The sequence below is a fragment of the Candoia aspera genome, chromosome 16 (assembly GCF_035149785.1).
Source record: "Candoia aspera isolate rCanAsp1 chromosome 16, rCanAsp1.hap2, whole genome shotgun sequence".
NCBI lineage: Eukaryota > Metazoa > Chordata > Lepidosauria > Squamata > Boidae > Candoia > Candoia aspera.
In genome coordinates this window covers 12,182,708-12,196,376 of record NC_086168.1, presented here as the reverse complement: position 1 = coordinate 12,196,376, position 13,669 = coordinate 12,182,708, and the positions used below count along the sequence as shown (strand labels likewise).

Below are 13,669 nucleotides of genomic sequence, written 5' to 3'. Positions count from 1 at the left end.
AGCACCAAACGCCAAGAACCAAGGGTGAATTCTCCTCTGAGAAAAAGCCTGGTTTGCAGAGTTTTAGCTGAGACTGCTCATAATGATGGTAAGACTTAGATTCTTGGAAGGCAAGAGCCATCGGAGAAGAAAAACCAAAGCAACTGAAAAAGGGGCTGGCAACAAAGTCCGGAGTTAGGTGCTGCCACCGATGACCCAACAGCCAAGAGCGTAGATAGAAGAAGCCGTTGCCGACAGACAGTCCTGGTGAAGTGATGTTCCTCGCGTCATGACTGAGTGACCGAACAGCAGTAAGAGAACCAATCAGGCAGGCTATGACGTGATCTATACAACTGTATGCGGGGCTAAATAAGGACCTCTTCCCACAGAGCAAAGTTTGCCTGTGGAATTTGCTGGTGGCTTTCAGTATGAAGAGAACCTGAAGAGAAATTCCTGAAGGAAAAGGCCATCTGCAGCTATTAGTCAGGAGAGCTATACACTCCCTCCAGTATCGCAGGCAGAATGCCTATGAAGGCCAGTTGCTAGGGAACGCCAGTGGGAGCAAGAGATCTCCCCGGTTCTGCTTGTGAGCTCAGCACAGGCACCCAGTCAGATCAGCTGTTTTGGTGACAGAATATTTGATTTGACAGGCCTGAAGTTGAGGAAGAAGGACAATCACGCAGCAGATGGAGACAACAGGAAAGCCAGGAAGTGCATGTGCAGAGAAGAGGACATTCTGCCTTTCATACAGCACCAGGAAAGAGTTGCGTGGGGAAACAGGATGTTCTGCAAATTACTTAAGGCTGCGGCAGCCATTGCCTTTTGCCAAGGCTTGAACGTTGCTCGGCCACACCAGAGCCACCGCTCTGCAACCCAGTTTAGCCTTGTGCAGCAAGCCACACAGCACTGCTAACTGGAGGCACAACCCACTCGTCTTTTTTACAGGGAATTGGAAAAAATAGCAGAGCCATTGCTACCTGGACACACCTGTACCTCCATTGCATCTCTGCTCTTCACCACAGGGCCCAGCTTAAAGCAATGTTCTATTCTTCAGCTGGGAAAGGGAAGGGAAGAGAAAGAGGGGAATGGCTAGCTGGTGGAGAGGGCTGTGGGGCCTCGCCCTAAAGCAAGCCTCACTGTCTCAGCTCCTTCTTGCACAAAAGGCGATGAACAGCACCGCCACCCACGCCCCACTTCCAGGTTCACCACAGGAGCACACAGTAGCCTTCAGACAACAGGGCTCTGGAAGTTTGGGCACGTCAAGCTGCCACTTCCTTCACAAGCAGAACTGTCCCTGTCGTTCCTCACATCATGCTACTCCCTCCACTCTTCATTGAGAACCTGCCTCTGGAAGCCCTTCACAGGTTCAGTTCATTAATCAGGCAAGCGTTTATTGATGAGGTCCTGCAGTTCCTAAGAACACAGGGAGACTCAGTTCAGAGGCTCCCCTAGAGTCCAGCAACCTGCTTCCCTAAGAAGGCCCTCTGTTGGGAAGCACATGGCCCTCCACCCTGGAGGTAAGCAACCCTAACTGGCAGCCGCTGACAGCTTCATCTGCTTAAGGCAGGGAACCCCCTCTTTGATGAGGTGCTGTGCAAATAAGTCCTCCTGCTGCCTGTCCAGAATTCCCTGTAATTCAGCTTCACTGGAGGACTCTGGGGTTCTCGCATCTTGAGAGATACTTCCAGGTCCCTGCCAACTCAAATTCTTTCGGTAATTACAGCTGACTGATTAGTCTGCATCAAGGCATATTACCTTATAGTGTGTTTGCCTCAACCATGTTTGCCATTTTAATGCCATTCCCCAATGTGAAGAGATTCTTTGGAGCTCTCTGCAAATTCATCTAATACTATGACTCTAAGTAACTTGGTGCCACCATCCCACATCAATTTCAATTCCATATGATTTATGAACAAGTGAGGGACCTTACATACTCTCCTCTATTGTGAGAATTGTCCACTGATTCCTATTCTCTTCTTCCTGTTCCTTCACCAGCTGCCTCTTTCTGGAGGTGTAATTATCACTATCATTCCTCACGGTTAACCATGGTTAACCTGACCCCACAGAGAACAGTCACTGGTGCAACTGACACTTCAGGGTGCCCAGTTCGAAGGCTATCAGACAACCAAGGTTGGGAAAGGCCTCTTCTGCTGGACAGGGTTAAATGGACAAATGGTAAAAGCAGCTGAATATATTCCCAATAATATCGATGGTCCAATCTCAGGCCAAGGTTTAATCCCAAGCAGAATCTCCATTTTAAATCTCCATGGCAGGTAACAAACAACTGGAAAATCTTATTCCTCAACCCCACTTCAGTCTCTCTAGCATTTGAGAGCCATTTCCCGTCAGAGCAGACACTTATGGGCTAGACAAACCAGTGGTTGGTTGATAGTCGTTTCTGATGTTCATGGGTGGTTCTAAACCTAATTTATGTATTATGCTAATCAGGGACTATTTTACAAATCGGTCCGCCAAAGCAGCTGGACTGTATACATCAGAGAAAGAAAAAAATCTGCATACATTTGTTAATTCAGCCCATTGCAAATCAAGGGGACCCTGCTTAATGGTCACTCAAATGTTAGCTACCCACAAGCTCCAAGCATTTGGAGGAGAGATGGGCGGTAACAGAATTTGAATAATAAATAAATAATATAAATAAATAAATTTGAATAGCACTTTCCTTGAGGTTGGGGCCAATTTTTCCACAGAGTTTGGAAGAGAAGAAAAACAAGCCCTCTGACCTCGCCCACTGCCACGGACTCTGAAACAGCGATCAGATCACCTCCGTTTTTGCATTGCCTGCTCCCTTTGCAATTCTCCCTTCTCTCTCCCAATCTTCCCCAGAATCGCAACAGACTGTTTCACCTGAAACAGCCCTTGGAGAAAAATTATACTTCCATATTAAATGTGCAGTTAAATAAATGATACTATCTAGCGTGCCTGTTCCACAGGGGCTCCTTTTGACCCCGTAAATGCCTTGAAAAAATTTATGCAAGTCAGTACAAGCAAAACATGTCTCAGTAGAACCGACACTTGCCATGCAGGACTGATGCAATCGATGCTAATAAGCATCAGCTCCTGCTTGCCCCAATCCAGTACCCAAGGAGCTGTAGTCCAAAACGTCCAGTGGGCACCACATTGGAGAAGTTGGTTTTACAATCAGCCACCAGAATTTTATCCCAAGGATACAACTTACCTTCCAAATTATGCCAGCAGATTTAGTTCCTCTCACCTGCTTCTAGCCCTAGATACATGTTTCCTTCCAGTCCAAGAGATTTTTCCTCTGCGTGCAATTGAAAAAATGTTACTGGATAATTTAATTGAACGCAGTCTTGAGCAGTCCTGAGCGCTGACACGAGACTTACTGAACATTACTTAGAGCTTTTTCCAAAATTCTACCTTTGCTAGCATGCAAATAAAATAAGCATACAGGTAGTCCTCATTTAGTGACCACAATTGGGACCAGCAATTTGGTCGTTAAGAGAAGCAGACACTAAGTGAAATTGTGACTGTGCTTATGATCTTACTTCACCTTTCCTTTGTTTTAAGACCTGCGAAGGTCGTAAATGCGAAGACTGGTCATAAAGTTACTTTTTCATCACCGCCTTAACTGCAAACAGTCACTAAATGAGGCAGTTGCTAAATGAGGACATTATCAGCCTGGAGAAAAATACTGTATAGCCTGAAGTATTTCTAACATTTTAGTTACTAAGTGGGATGACCCCGTTTAGTTTGGACAACCCAGGATCAGGGTCTCTGCAAGGCAAAGATGGAATACAATCATAACTTGTTCTTCAAAGCAGCTTATAGCAGCTAATAAAGCACATACTGTACCAATCCTGCTCAGAAACAGTGACCATTCTCAAGTCCCCAAGCATATATTCTGTGTATTGCAGGAAAAAGAAGAAACTGAACTGGTTCAAACAAGAAGGACAACGCTAAGCCCTCAGCACTCTACATTGGTTATATGAATGCTTTTAAACATACCAGTCTCACACCAACAGAGGTTGTCTGCTTTGTAAATGCTCATAATTAGCCCTAATGCAAGCTTTTAAAAGTAAAATGGTTCTGCATGCTTAAATGGGAAGGTTTTTCCAATGGAGAGAGTGATTGGTGAATGGCTGTGCAGTCTCACAAAGTATCTCCTTCTCTCTTTTAAAAATATTTTTCTGTGTTTTAAACAAGAACTGATAAATGGATAATCCTTTCTGTGGCATTTTGAACATACATTTTTTAAAGCTGGGAAATATAGAAAAATCTCTATACAAGATTTGCTCATCTTGTAATAGAGAAGTAGTGAAATCAGATAGAAGTCACGTAAAGGCGTGCTTGAAGAACTTAGTTGTCCAACCCTATTCTCAGTTTTGTAGGCCACTGTCCATTTCATCAGTCCTGTTATAAGGGACAGCAACAGTGGATGTTCCTGGGGCACAGATGAGGTCACAGGTGTGAATCAGCATTGGTGTGCTGTGCCCTACAGGTGTATGCCATCTTAGTGAGCCACCCACCAGCTCCAAATGACCACTTGACACCAACACCTGTGTCATACACAGCTGGCTTCTATCGGATTCCTGTCCTTGGGCTGACTACGCGCATGTCCATATATTCAGATAAGGTAACTAACTCACTCATTATTATCATGACTACTACTACTGTTATTACTTCTACTAATACTAGTGTGCATATATTATGGCAAGGCGTAGTACATTCTCTCCCTTCCTCATTCCTTGTAATTTAAGCTCCTCGTTTCTTGTCTCTCCCCTGGAACAATTCTGACCCCTCTTCTTCACAACACTCCTTCAGATATTTGAAGACAACTATCATGTCTCCCTGCAGTCCTCCCTTCCCTAGGAAAAACACAAATGCCACCAACCTTTTCTTTTAATTTTTTTTCTCCTTCCAAGCCCTCTATCATCTTAACTGTTGTCCTCTAGACATGCTCATTTGTCAATGACCTTCCCAAAATGTGCTGCCCGGAATTGGACACAATAGTCTAGGTATAGTCTGGCCAATACAGGCTAGAGATGAAGAACGGCTCCTCTGGACCTTGTCACTATATTTCCATTGATGCAGACCAAGACTGCATTTGCTTTTCTTGCAGTTGCATCACACTGCTGACTCATGTTCAGCTTGTTATCCACCCAGACATCTAGGCAAACCACTTCTGAAATCTTGCCAAGAAAACTGCAGGGACTTGTCCAGACAGTCCCCAGGAGTCAACAGTGACTTGAAGGCACACACACACAGCATGAGCCACACACAGGCACACATGGCAGGAGGAACAGGAAATCAACAGCAAGACAATTAGAAGAGTTACTGTGGAGTACAGAGCTTCAGACAAATAAGACAGGCAATTCAAAGACAAATTAAGAAGATTCCTTGCTTAGCTTCTCACTGTGATCTATGGACCTTCAGCAGTTGGCACATGCAAACAGGATCTTTTCAAAAGCAGTTAAGCTTTAGAAAGAGCCAATGAGTAAAGTAAAAGGCTTGCAGAGTAGTTCGCGGAGGGGCGGGGCGGGGCAGGGGACCCCGGAGGACAACACAAAAATCTGGAGTTTATTTTCTGGATTCACCATAAAGATGAGCATTTGTGTGGAAATGATATAACCTTAAAATCACCCGACAGTGTCGCCCTTTTCCTTTCAGACTTTTGGTTTGCTCATACCCTTTTTCTGCAGAGTATTCACCTGTCCTTCCTACGCACAGTCCCCCCCTACTCCCACCAGTCCAACGTCTGGTTTGAGATGATGCGCTTTTACAAGTGGAACCACATCATCCTCATTGTCAGCGATGACCACGAAGGGCGGGCTGCCCAAAAGAAACTGGAGACCCTCTTAGAAGAGAAGGAATCCAAGGTCAGTATTGCCCACGTTCTGCTGTGTAAACTTCTGTGGATGCAGCAGAACCCTTAAAAGTCTCAGGCTTGTTATATGTACGTAGAGCCATGTATGTAAAACACCTTCTTTCTTCCCATTGTTAACATGACTAACATTACGCTTTAAGCATCAACGGTGTCTCTTGAGTAGTACCTAACGAAACTTTGTACTCTTATTCATTTCACTTGCTTTACCATGGTCGAAAATCCCCTGCATTAAAAAAACAAAAGCAAAAACATGCAAACAAATCCTGCAACAGCTGTGAAATGAGGAGGAACATAACCTGGAGCTCTGCAAATCCCCATCTCTCAAGGGCGAGTGTGCAGATAAGAAACGCTCCCCAGAGCAGCAAGGGAGCCATCCGGGGCCTCCCGGCCTCCCGTGGGCCGGCTGAGGCCGCAGAGAGGGAAGGAGGGAGGGAGGGAGGGAGATGGCGACCGGTTAGCTCAGCATCTCAGGGGCTAGCACTGCTTGTCCTGCCCAGGGCCCCACTGATTCCTCCTGGCTCAGTCTTGCTCAGATGCTTTGGGGCCAGGCTTGGTCTTTGTCTGGACCGCAGCACAATCCTTGCCATGTGGATTTGGCTCTCTTTAGGATACTTCCACTTACGTTCCCGCCCCAGCTTCCTTCCATGTCTTTCTCCCTAAACCTCCTTTTACATTCCTTCCGAGCTCTGATCCCTTTCTGCAAGAATTTATACAGCCAGTCAACTGGCATCATCACACTGAAGCACCCTCTTTCATGATCAAGCTCAGCAAAGCTTAGAAAGAGCATCGTCTTCTTCCCTGCAAGGCATAAGGAAACCACCTTTATGTTGACACAATGGCTTGTAAGACAAAAGGGTTTTTTCTGTATTCAAAAAATGTTAAGTTGTGGTACAGATACTATGCCATAGTCTTTTTCTACTAAGTCCTCTCTGGCTGCTATTAACACACCCTGGCTTCACAGTCTTCACTGGAGGAGTGCACAGTTAATACATTCCCCAGATACAAAAATCAGAGCTGGTTGACATTTGCAGAAGGTTCCCTTCACAGTTCCCTACCACGCAGGCAGGAGACATATTTCTGTAAGTAAGGGTGGAGAGGGAGAAATCAAATCAAAAATATTCCCCTCATAAAAGAAATCTCTCTGCAGACACAGACAACTAGCACAGCAGGCAGAAGCCTAAGAATTCCTACTTCTCTATGTGTAGGTTGGTTTTGTTTCAATAAATGGACATTCCATTATGAGATCCTCCCCTCACCTAGAAATGCAGAAATCCTGCAAATGTCTAGCCATCACCTCCTGCTCTGACATACCAATAAAGAGCCGCCCAGGTCTCTCCTTACAAGCTGACCTACATACATGAGTCTGACTCCTGGACAGCGTAGAATTGGATCCTATTTGATCTACAGCGCTGGCAAAAAGGGCCTTGAAGCCACCTGGGCAGAGGACGTGGCGTGATCGGAAGCTGCCTGGGGTTGGTTCTGCAGCCCTCTCGGGGAGCCAGTACAGTGTTGATAAAATGACTGATCTGATAAAGCGGTAGGACGGCTAGGACGGCAGCCTGTGGCGAAGCGGCTCCTCTCTCTTCCAGCTCTGCTCTTCGGTCACTGACTTCGGCCGGATTGGCCCCTCTCTAAGCCCTGGACGGCAGCTGCAGAGCTGGTGGCCCCCGAAGCCTTTTCTGTCTGACCTACTCTCCGAGGGCAGCCTGACCAGCCGTCAGCAGCCACGTCAGCCGCACATGATAGAACAAACAGCAGGACGTCCTGGTCCTGGCTCCACCTGGGGTCAGAAAAAGCTGTTAATTTAGACTGAGCCTCAGTCTTGAAGTCACCCTGAACGGTGCACAGAATCTCATCTGTATGGAAAGGTCTTACTTAAAACTTTGTTTCCATACCCTATAAGAGAAACAAACCAAAACCAAAGCCGCTCTAAACTAAGCCCGTAGTTGCACCAATTTTAGAAAATGCTCTCCCAGATTAGAATCGGGAGGATATTTTCAAAATGTGTCCTGACTTCTGCCCAAAGCTCGGAGGGGAGGGCAGAAGGCCAGAGCAGCGGGTCCTGCAAAGGCTGGGGAACCCCTTCCTTCATTGCTGCTCTGAACGCACAGTCATAGCCAGGCCTACTCCAAGGGACAGCTTCGTTTGGCAGAGTTTAGCCAGTCCCGGCAGGACGGCAACCTTCGCAATTGCTTTGGAACGTCAGCTGTTCCCTCATGGTGTCTGGCTCAGCTCAGAGATCTCATACGAGCCCTGCTATGATGCATGGCATGGCATGGCATGGCATGGCATGGCATGGCATGGCATGGCATGGCATTTCAAAGGCATTTAAATGGCTTTGATTTACTTTTAATAACAGAGGGATTAGACAAATTCATGTAGTGGGGGAGTAGATCTGTCAGCCACAGTAGCTCAGTAGAGACTCCATTTTCAGAATCAGGATCCTTATAGATTCTGGAACCAACTGTACGGGAGGATGGTTTGCCTTAGGAATTCCAGACATAGCTGATGTGGGAAACGTGGACTCCCTTCAGTTTAATCCATAAAAGCTCTTCTCATGCTCCCCTCTCTCTCCAAAAGCTGGAGAAGATGATAAGAAGGAATGTTCCATTTCATCTTTGATACATTTATGCATCCACCCCTCTTACATCTGTATGCATCTGGCCACCTTTTAACCAGTGAGGTCTTATCTGATGTCTGCACAGCCATGTGGAAAGCTGGTTATCCAGATCACCTAGCCAGGCACCAAAAGAATCTTATCTTCTCCTCTGGCTTCCAATCGGATGTGGGGCCAAGACAAATTATTACGGTTAATAAACCAGGCTGTACGTGCATATTATGGAAACTCGGCACTTTCTAAATACATGTCATATACGCAAATACTCAACAGCTTGGGAAGCAAGAAAGATGGAGAAAAGGATGTAGCAAGTGAGATGGGAGGCAAGACGGTTCCTCTTCAGGAGCCAGGTTCAGCTGGAGAGGTGCCAAATGGTTCCATCCTGGCCCAGTGCAAGAACGCATAGTTCCCTCTCTTGTGGGTTTTGCGTGCTCCAGAGTTATAACGTTCCCTTTTCACAAACAGTGGAGAAAGAGTTGGATATTGGATTGCTTTACTACACGTCATTTTTTCAACTGTTTATAATATTCTTCTGTGTCTACATATTTTTTCTGTGCACATTATTCATCAGAGTAAAAAAAGGAACTATGACAGCCTCGAACAACTATCCTATGACAGCAAGCGAGGACCCAAGGTATATTTGCATGGACAATGCACGCCGCCCACCAACCTAACTAGCAAAATGATGAACTTGGCCACAGGCACAAGGAAAAATTAATTAAAAAATCAGAATCAGAATCAAAAAAAATACGTACCAAGCAAGCGAGCAAACTCCATGTTTTTGGTAGCACGTTATTTTATGTTGGGATAAGTTTGGTTTGACCCTGAGAATGGAAATGTAGCAAGCCAGCCCTGGAGATATTTGTTTTGGAGACATGCATGTTAAAGCAATAATTAACTTGCAAGTATTTTTTTCTTTCTTTCTTTTTTGAAAAATTGAACCAATCCCTTCCTGCTGTCCTTTCCTTTCCTTTCCTCTTCTCCCACCCACCCCCCGCCAAAAAGAAATGGTTCCTTGGTGTGAAACTCTCACTTTGATTCCCCACGCCCCCAAGATGAACCTTGTGCATTTTCAAAATTTTTTAGTTCCCATGGTTTATTGTTTGGTTTTGTTTCCCTGAAAAACAACACTGGTTTGAATTTTCAATTGCATTGCAAATAAATCAGTATATATCTATGATACTTATATATGCCTTTTTTCCTCTTTTCTCTACAAATGCACGCCTCTCTTTGAGTCTTGAGTGACTGCATGCACGGTGCAAAACATTTTTAAAAATTAAAGCGAAAACAGTACCAATTACTATCAAAGAAAGGGGAAAAAACCCTAGGAGAAAAAGAAAAGAAAGGAAAAAGAAAGAGAAAAGAAAAGAAAAACAACTCCCCTCTGCCCTTCCTCTCCGTACCTAGCAGTGCTTTGAAAGGGTTACGGAGGCCTCTTTCCCAGAAAGCACGGTTCTGGCCCCGGCTTCTCGGCCACCGCACTGATCAGTGTCGCTCGTACCAATTGCAGGCCGAGAAAGTGCTTCAGTTCGAACCAGGAACAAAAAACGTGACTTCGCTGCTATTGGAAGCTAAAGAACTGGAGGCTCGGGTTATTATCCTTTCGGCCAGGTAAGTCCTGGCCCTAACGCCACGCCTTTCAGCGTTCGGGCCACAAGCGCAGATGCCGGAGTCGGATGCTGGGTCAGAGGTTCCTGGTTGCTGTTCTTTTCTACAGCACTGAAAAGCCGTAGAAGTGAGGTAAATGAAGCATCAGGCAGGAATCGGCCAAAGTCATATTTGTTCAAATGACTACACAGTACAGGTAGTCCTCCTTAACAATCGTTCATTGAGTGGCTGTTTGGACTTACAGCAGTGGTGAAAAAAACCAACTTATGACAGGTCCTCACACCTATGACCATCACAGCGTCCCCCTGGTCACATGATCATGATTTGGGCGCTTGGCAACCAGTTCACATTTATGACCATTGCAGCGTCCTGTGGTCATGCAATCACCATTTTCGACCTTCCCAGCCAGCTTCTGGCAAGCAAAATCAATGGGGAACTGCATGAGTCACTTAATGACCATATGGTTTGTTTAACGCCCAGAATAATTTGCTTAACAACCACCACAAAAAAGGTCATAAAATTGGGTCAGATTCGCTTAAAGACTGCTTCGCTTAGCAACCAAAATTCCAGTCCCAATTGTGGTTGTTAAGCGAGGACTACCTGTACTTTCTTCCTGGCACGGTCACAAGGGAAATCCCAAAGCACAGAACACAGACAGGACATAAGAAAGCTGCAGAGCTGATCAAATTTGGCCAGGTGACAACCACTTAGTTCACACCAAAGAGGAGCTTTAGAACAGGAGTAGGCCTTCCGGTATCAGCACAGGCATCCTTTTCAGCCAGCAAACCCTTTGAGTTCCTTTCAGGCCTTCTTCCTCCCCTCTCCCTCTCCCTCCCCTTTGCCACTCTCAGAAAATTGCAAAGTGCAAGGTGGGGGATGCTTTCTATACTACCTGACAATATCAACAGAAAGCACTTCTCTCCCCGCACCCCAGCCAGATCTGAATCCAGCTTCAGCAAATGATACCCCCTGCCTAATGTCAGTTCTTACTGTCTTGATCTGACACAACACAAGGTCTCTGTGCTGAGGTAGGACAAGCCAGGTGCACAGGCACAGGGCGGGTGGCAGCAGTACTTGTGAGACAGACCTGGCTGTCCTGGTAGGCCACAGATTAACCCCGAGTCAGCAGCGGTTGGTTGCAGCTGCCCAAAGAGCCAACGCATCAACAGGGATAGACTGTTGAGATCACAGGAATTGACCGTTCCCCTCCCTGCTCTGCCGGTCAGACCACACCTGGAATGCTGTGTCCAGTGCTGGTCATCACAATACCAGAAGGTGGAATTGGAAAGAATGCCGATAAAGGCAACCCAGATGGTGAGGGGCTCGAAGGCCAAATCCTATGAAGAGCGGTTAAAGGGACTGGGCATGTTTAGCCCACAGGAGGCCAAGGGAGGGAGGCTTCCACTATTTGAAGGGCTGCCACAGAGAAGAAGGCGTGCATTTATTCTCCACAATTCCTGAGGCTAGGCCGGAACCCATGGGTCGAGTACCAAACACAAAATCAAGAGTAATTTTCTGATGGTTAAGAGCCATCACCCAAGGCACAGCCTGCCACTGGGAATTAGGGTGGTCCCTCCCTGGAGGATTTCAAGCCAAGGCTGGACAGCCATTTGCCTGGGATGGTCTGACGATTCCTGCCTGGAGCAGGGGGTTGGACTATAAGATCCCCAAGGACCCTTCAACTGTACACAATGACTCTATGACTCTAAGCCTAGTTCTCAAGATCTGGATTTCTACTGGAGCTAAAATAAATGTTGCCCAAGCTTATTTTTAAGAAATGTATAGCAATCCTCTGCATGTTTACTCAGAATGAAGCCCCACTGTATTTAATAGGCTTACTTTCTCATAAATTTAGGATTTTAGCTCCAGTTATGTGAACATTTTAACTCCAACTCTAAAATTCTAAGTTGAGGACCCAAGTCTTAGGTTTTTGTCAGCTGTAAGGCTACAAAAGTTATTTAGAAATAAATTACTAAATGGAACATACAATCCTGTGCTTTGCAATTAGAATTAACCTAATTTATGCAAACACTGTCACCCATCCAGCAACTTTGCACTGATTGAATAGAAGACTGGAAGTTGAGAGCAGAATGACTTTTCCATAAACAACGGGATGAAAAGCCATCTAGCCAAAATTAGGCTTTTGTCGGATCACCCTTTATAGAAACTTATGGGGATCCACACACACGTTGTTCTCTCTTTATGTTGTTCTCTCTCTGTTTCTCTCTTGTGTTTCCAACCTACTTTTTGTTTCTCTCCACAAAAAGAAAACATTAAGAGACAGACCTTTAAGAGAACCCTCCCTTTCCCCAATGCAAGGAATATTCCACGAGAAAGCAAAATCTTTAGGAGGCTTACCCCTCCATCCCCCGGGCACAATGACTCAATTTGCACCTGGGATCAGGGACCATCCCATACTTTGCCCATCCATTTGGTCATTTTTTTTCTTGGATTCACTAGCAGGCATTTTGTGAAATGAAGCATTCTGTACCTGCGTGAGGTTCAAAAATCTGTTTTCCCCCCAACAGTTGCAGTGGGGGGAGGGAACAGGGCTCCTTCCCCTTCGGACTCGCCCAGAAATTCACCAGGCCCACCCCAAGTGCCCCTTCTCCACCTGACGTGCCCCTTCTTCTGCCCACCAACCAGCCTCTCAAAGCCACCCCAGGCAACCTGGTCGTGCCCCCAGGCCCCCCTGGCCCCCCCATATTGTCCACTGGGTCCCTCTTCCGTATACCTTTGGCTCCAGCCCCCCTTGCCTGCCCTCTGCCTGCTCTGCCTCCTCCTCTCCCTTGTTGCCCCTGAAATTGTCCATCAGCACCATGGAGGATGCACCCATTTTCTGCCGCGTGTGTGACACACTTGCACACCCTCCTGCTTCTGCTTCCATCCCTTCCACCTGTTACGCTCTCCACCACTCTTTGCAGGCCACAACTCGGTAAAGCTTGGAGCTTACGCTGAATGAGCTGGGCATTTCGGGACTTTCCTTCTCAAATGGCATTTCCTGCTCTTTCCCTTTTTGGGGAATGCTGCCGGTGGTGTCAGCGCACGGGGGGTGGGATGTGTGTGTGCTCCTCCCTCATGACTCCCTCCTGAAGGGGACCCAAGCCAGACAAACAGATGTGGACAATTAACAAGGGTCTCTGCTGAGCCACGCAACACTCCAGCTTTGAACACTGGCCTTCCGAACTAAGGAAGCCATCGGGAGCTTCCCTCCACCCTGCTGCTATCGGTCTGGGTCTCTCTGGGTCTTCCGCAGGAGCTCCCTTGCTCACTTCCAGGGACCTGCCGGGGTCCTCTCAGACTCTGGTGGAAGGGTCTGTTGAGGTGAGCGCTAAGGAAGGGCAGGAGATTCCTTGCCGGCACCATCTTGGTTCTTTTCCAGTGAGGATGATGCCACCACCGTGTACATGGCCGCAGCCAAGGAAAACATGACCGGTCCGGGTTACGTGTGGCTGGTGGGAGAAAGGGAGATCTCAGGCAACGCCTTGCGCAACGCCCCAGAAGGTACCCCCGTCCCCGTTCTGACTAGACTCTCGAGCCACAAAGTCTCTGTTCCTGGGTGCCGTTCTCTTTGCCTCTAGCATGCCCTGCTGGTGTTC

General features: G+C 46.8%; 1 protein-coding gene and 1 long non-coding RNA gene across 4 annotated transcripts in view; one reads left to right on the top strand and one right to left on the bottom strand.

The window, feature by feature from the left end:
• GRIN1 (glutamate ionotropic receptor NMDA type subunit 1) overlaps positions 1-13,669 on the top strand; it is a 34,961-nt gene that overhangs the window by 2,354 nt on the left and 18,938 nt on the right. For 2 of the 3 annotated variants that reach the window (XM_063316523.1, XM_063316522.1), the window contains exons 2-6: positions 4,460-4,594; positions 5,661-5,837; positions 9,034-9,096; positions 9,973-10,073; positions 13,453-13,574. In XM_063316523.1, the coding sequence (XP_063172593.1) occupies positions 4,460-4,594; positions 5,661-5,837; positions 9,034-9,096; positions 9,973-10,073; positions 13,453-13,574 (598 nt within the window). The remainder of the gene's footprint in view (positions 1-4,459; positions 4,595-5,660; positions 5,838-9,033; positions 9,097-9,972; positions 10,074-13,452; positions 13,575-13,669) is intronic. The other variant, XM_063316524.1, reaches the window with a different exon arrangement.
• LOC134506357 (uncharacterized) lies at positions 5,039-6,255 on the bottom strand. The gene is made up of 3 exons (XR_010068793.1): positions 6,142-6,255; positions 5,648-5,815; positions 5,039-5,310 (listed from the first exon to the last, which is right to left on the bottom strand). It is a non-coding gene; the product is annotated as an uncharacterized LOC134506357 (long non-coding RNA).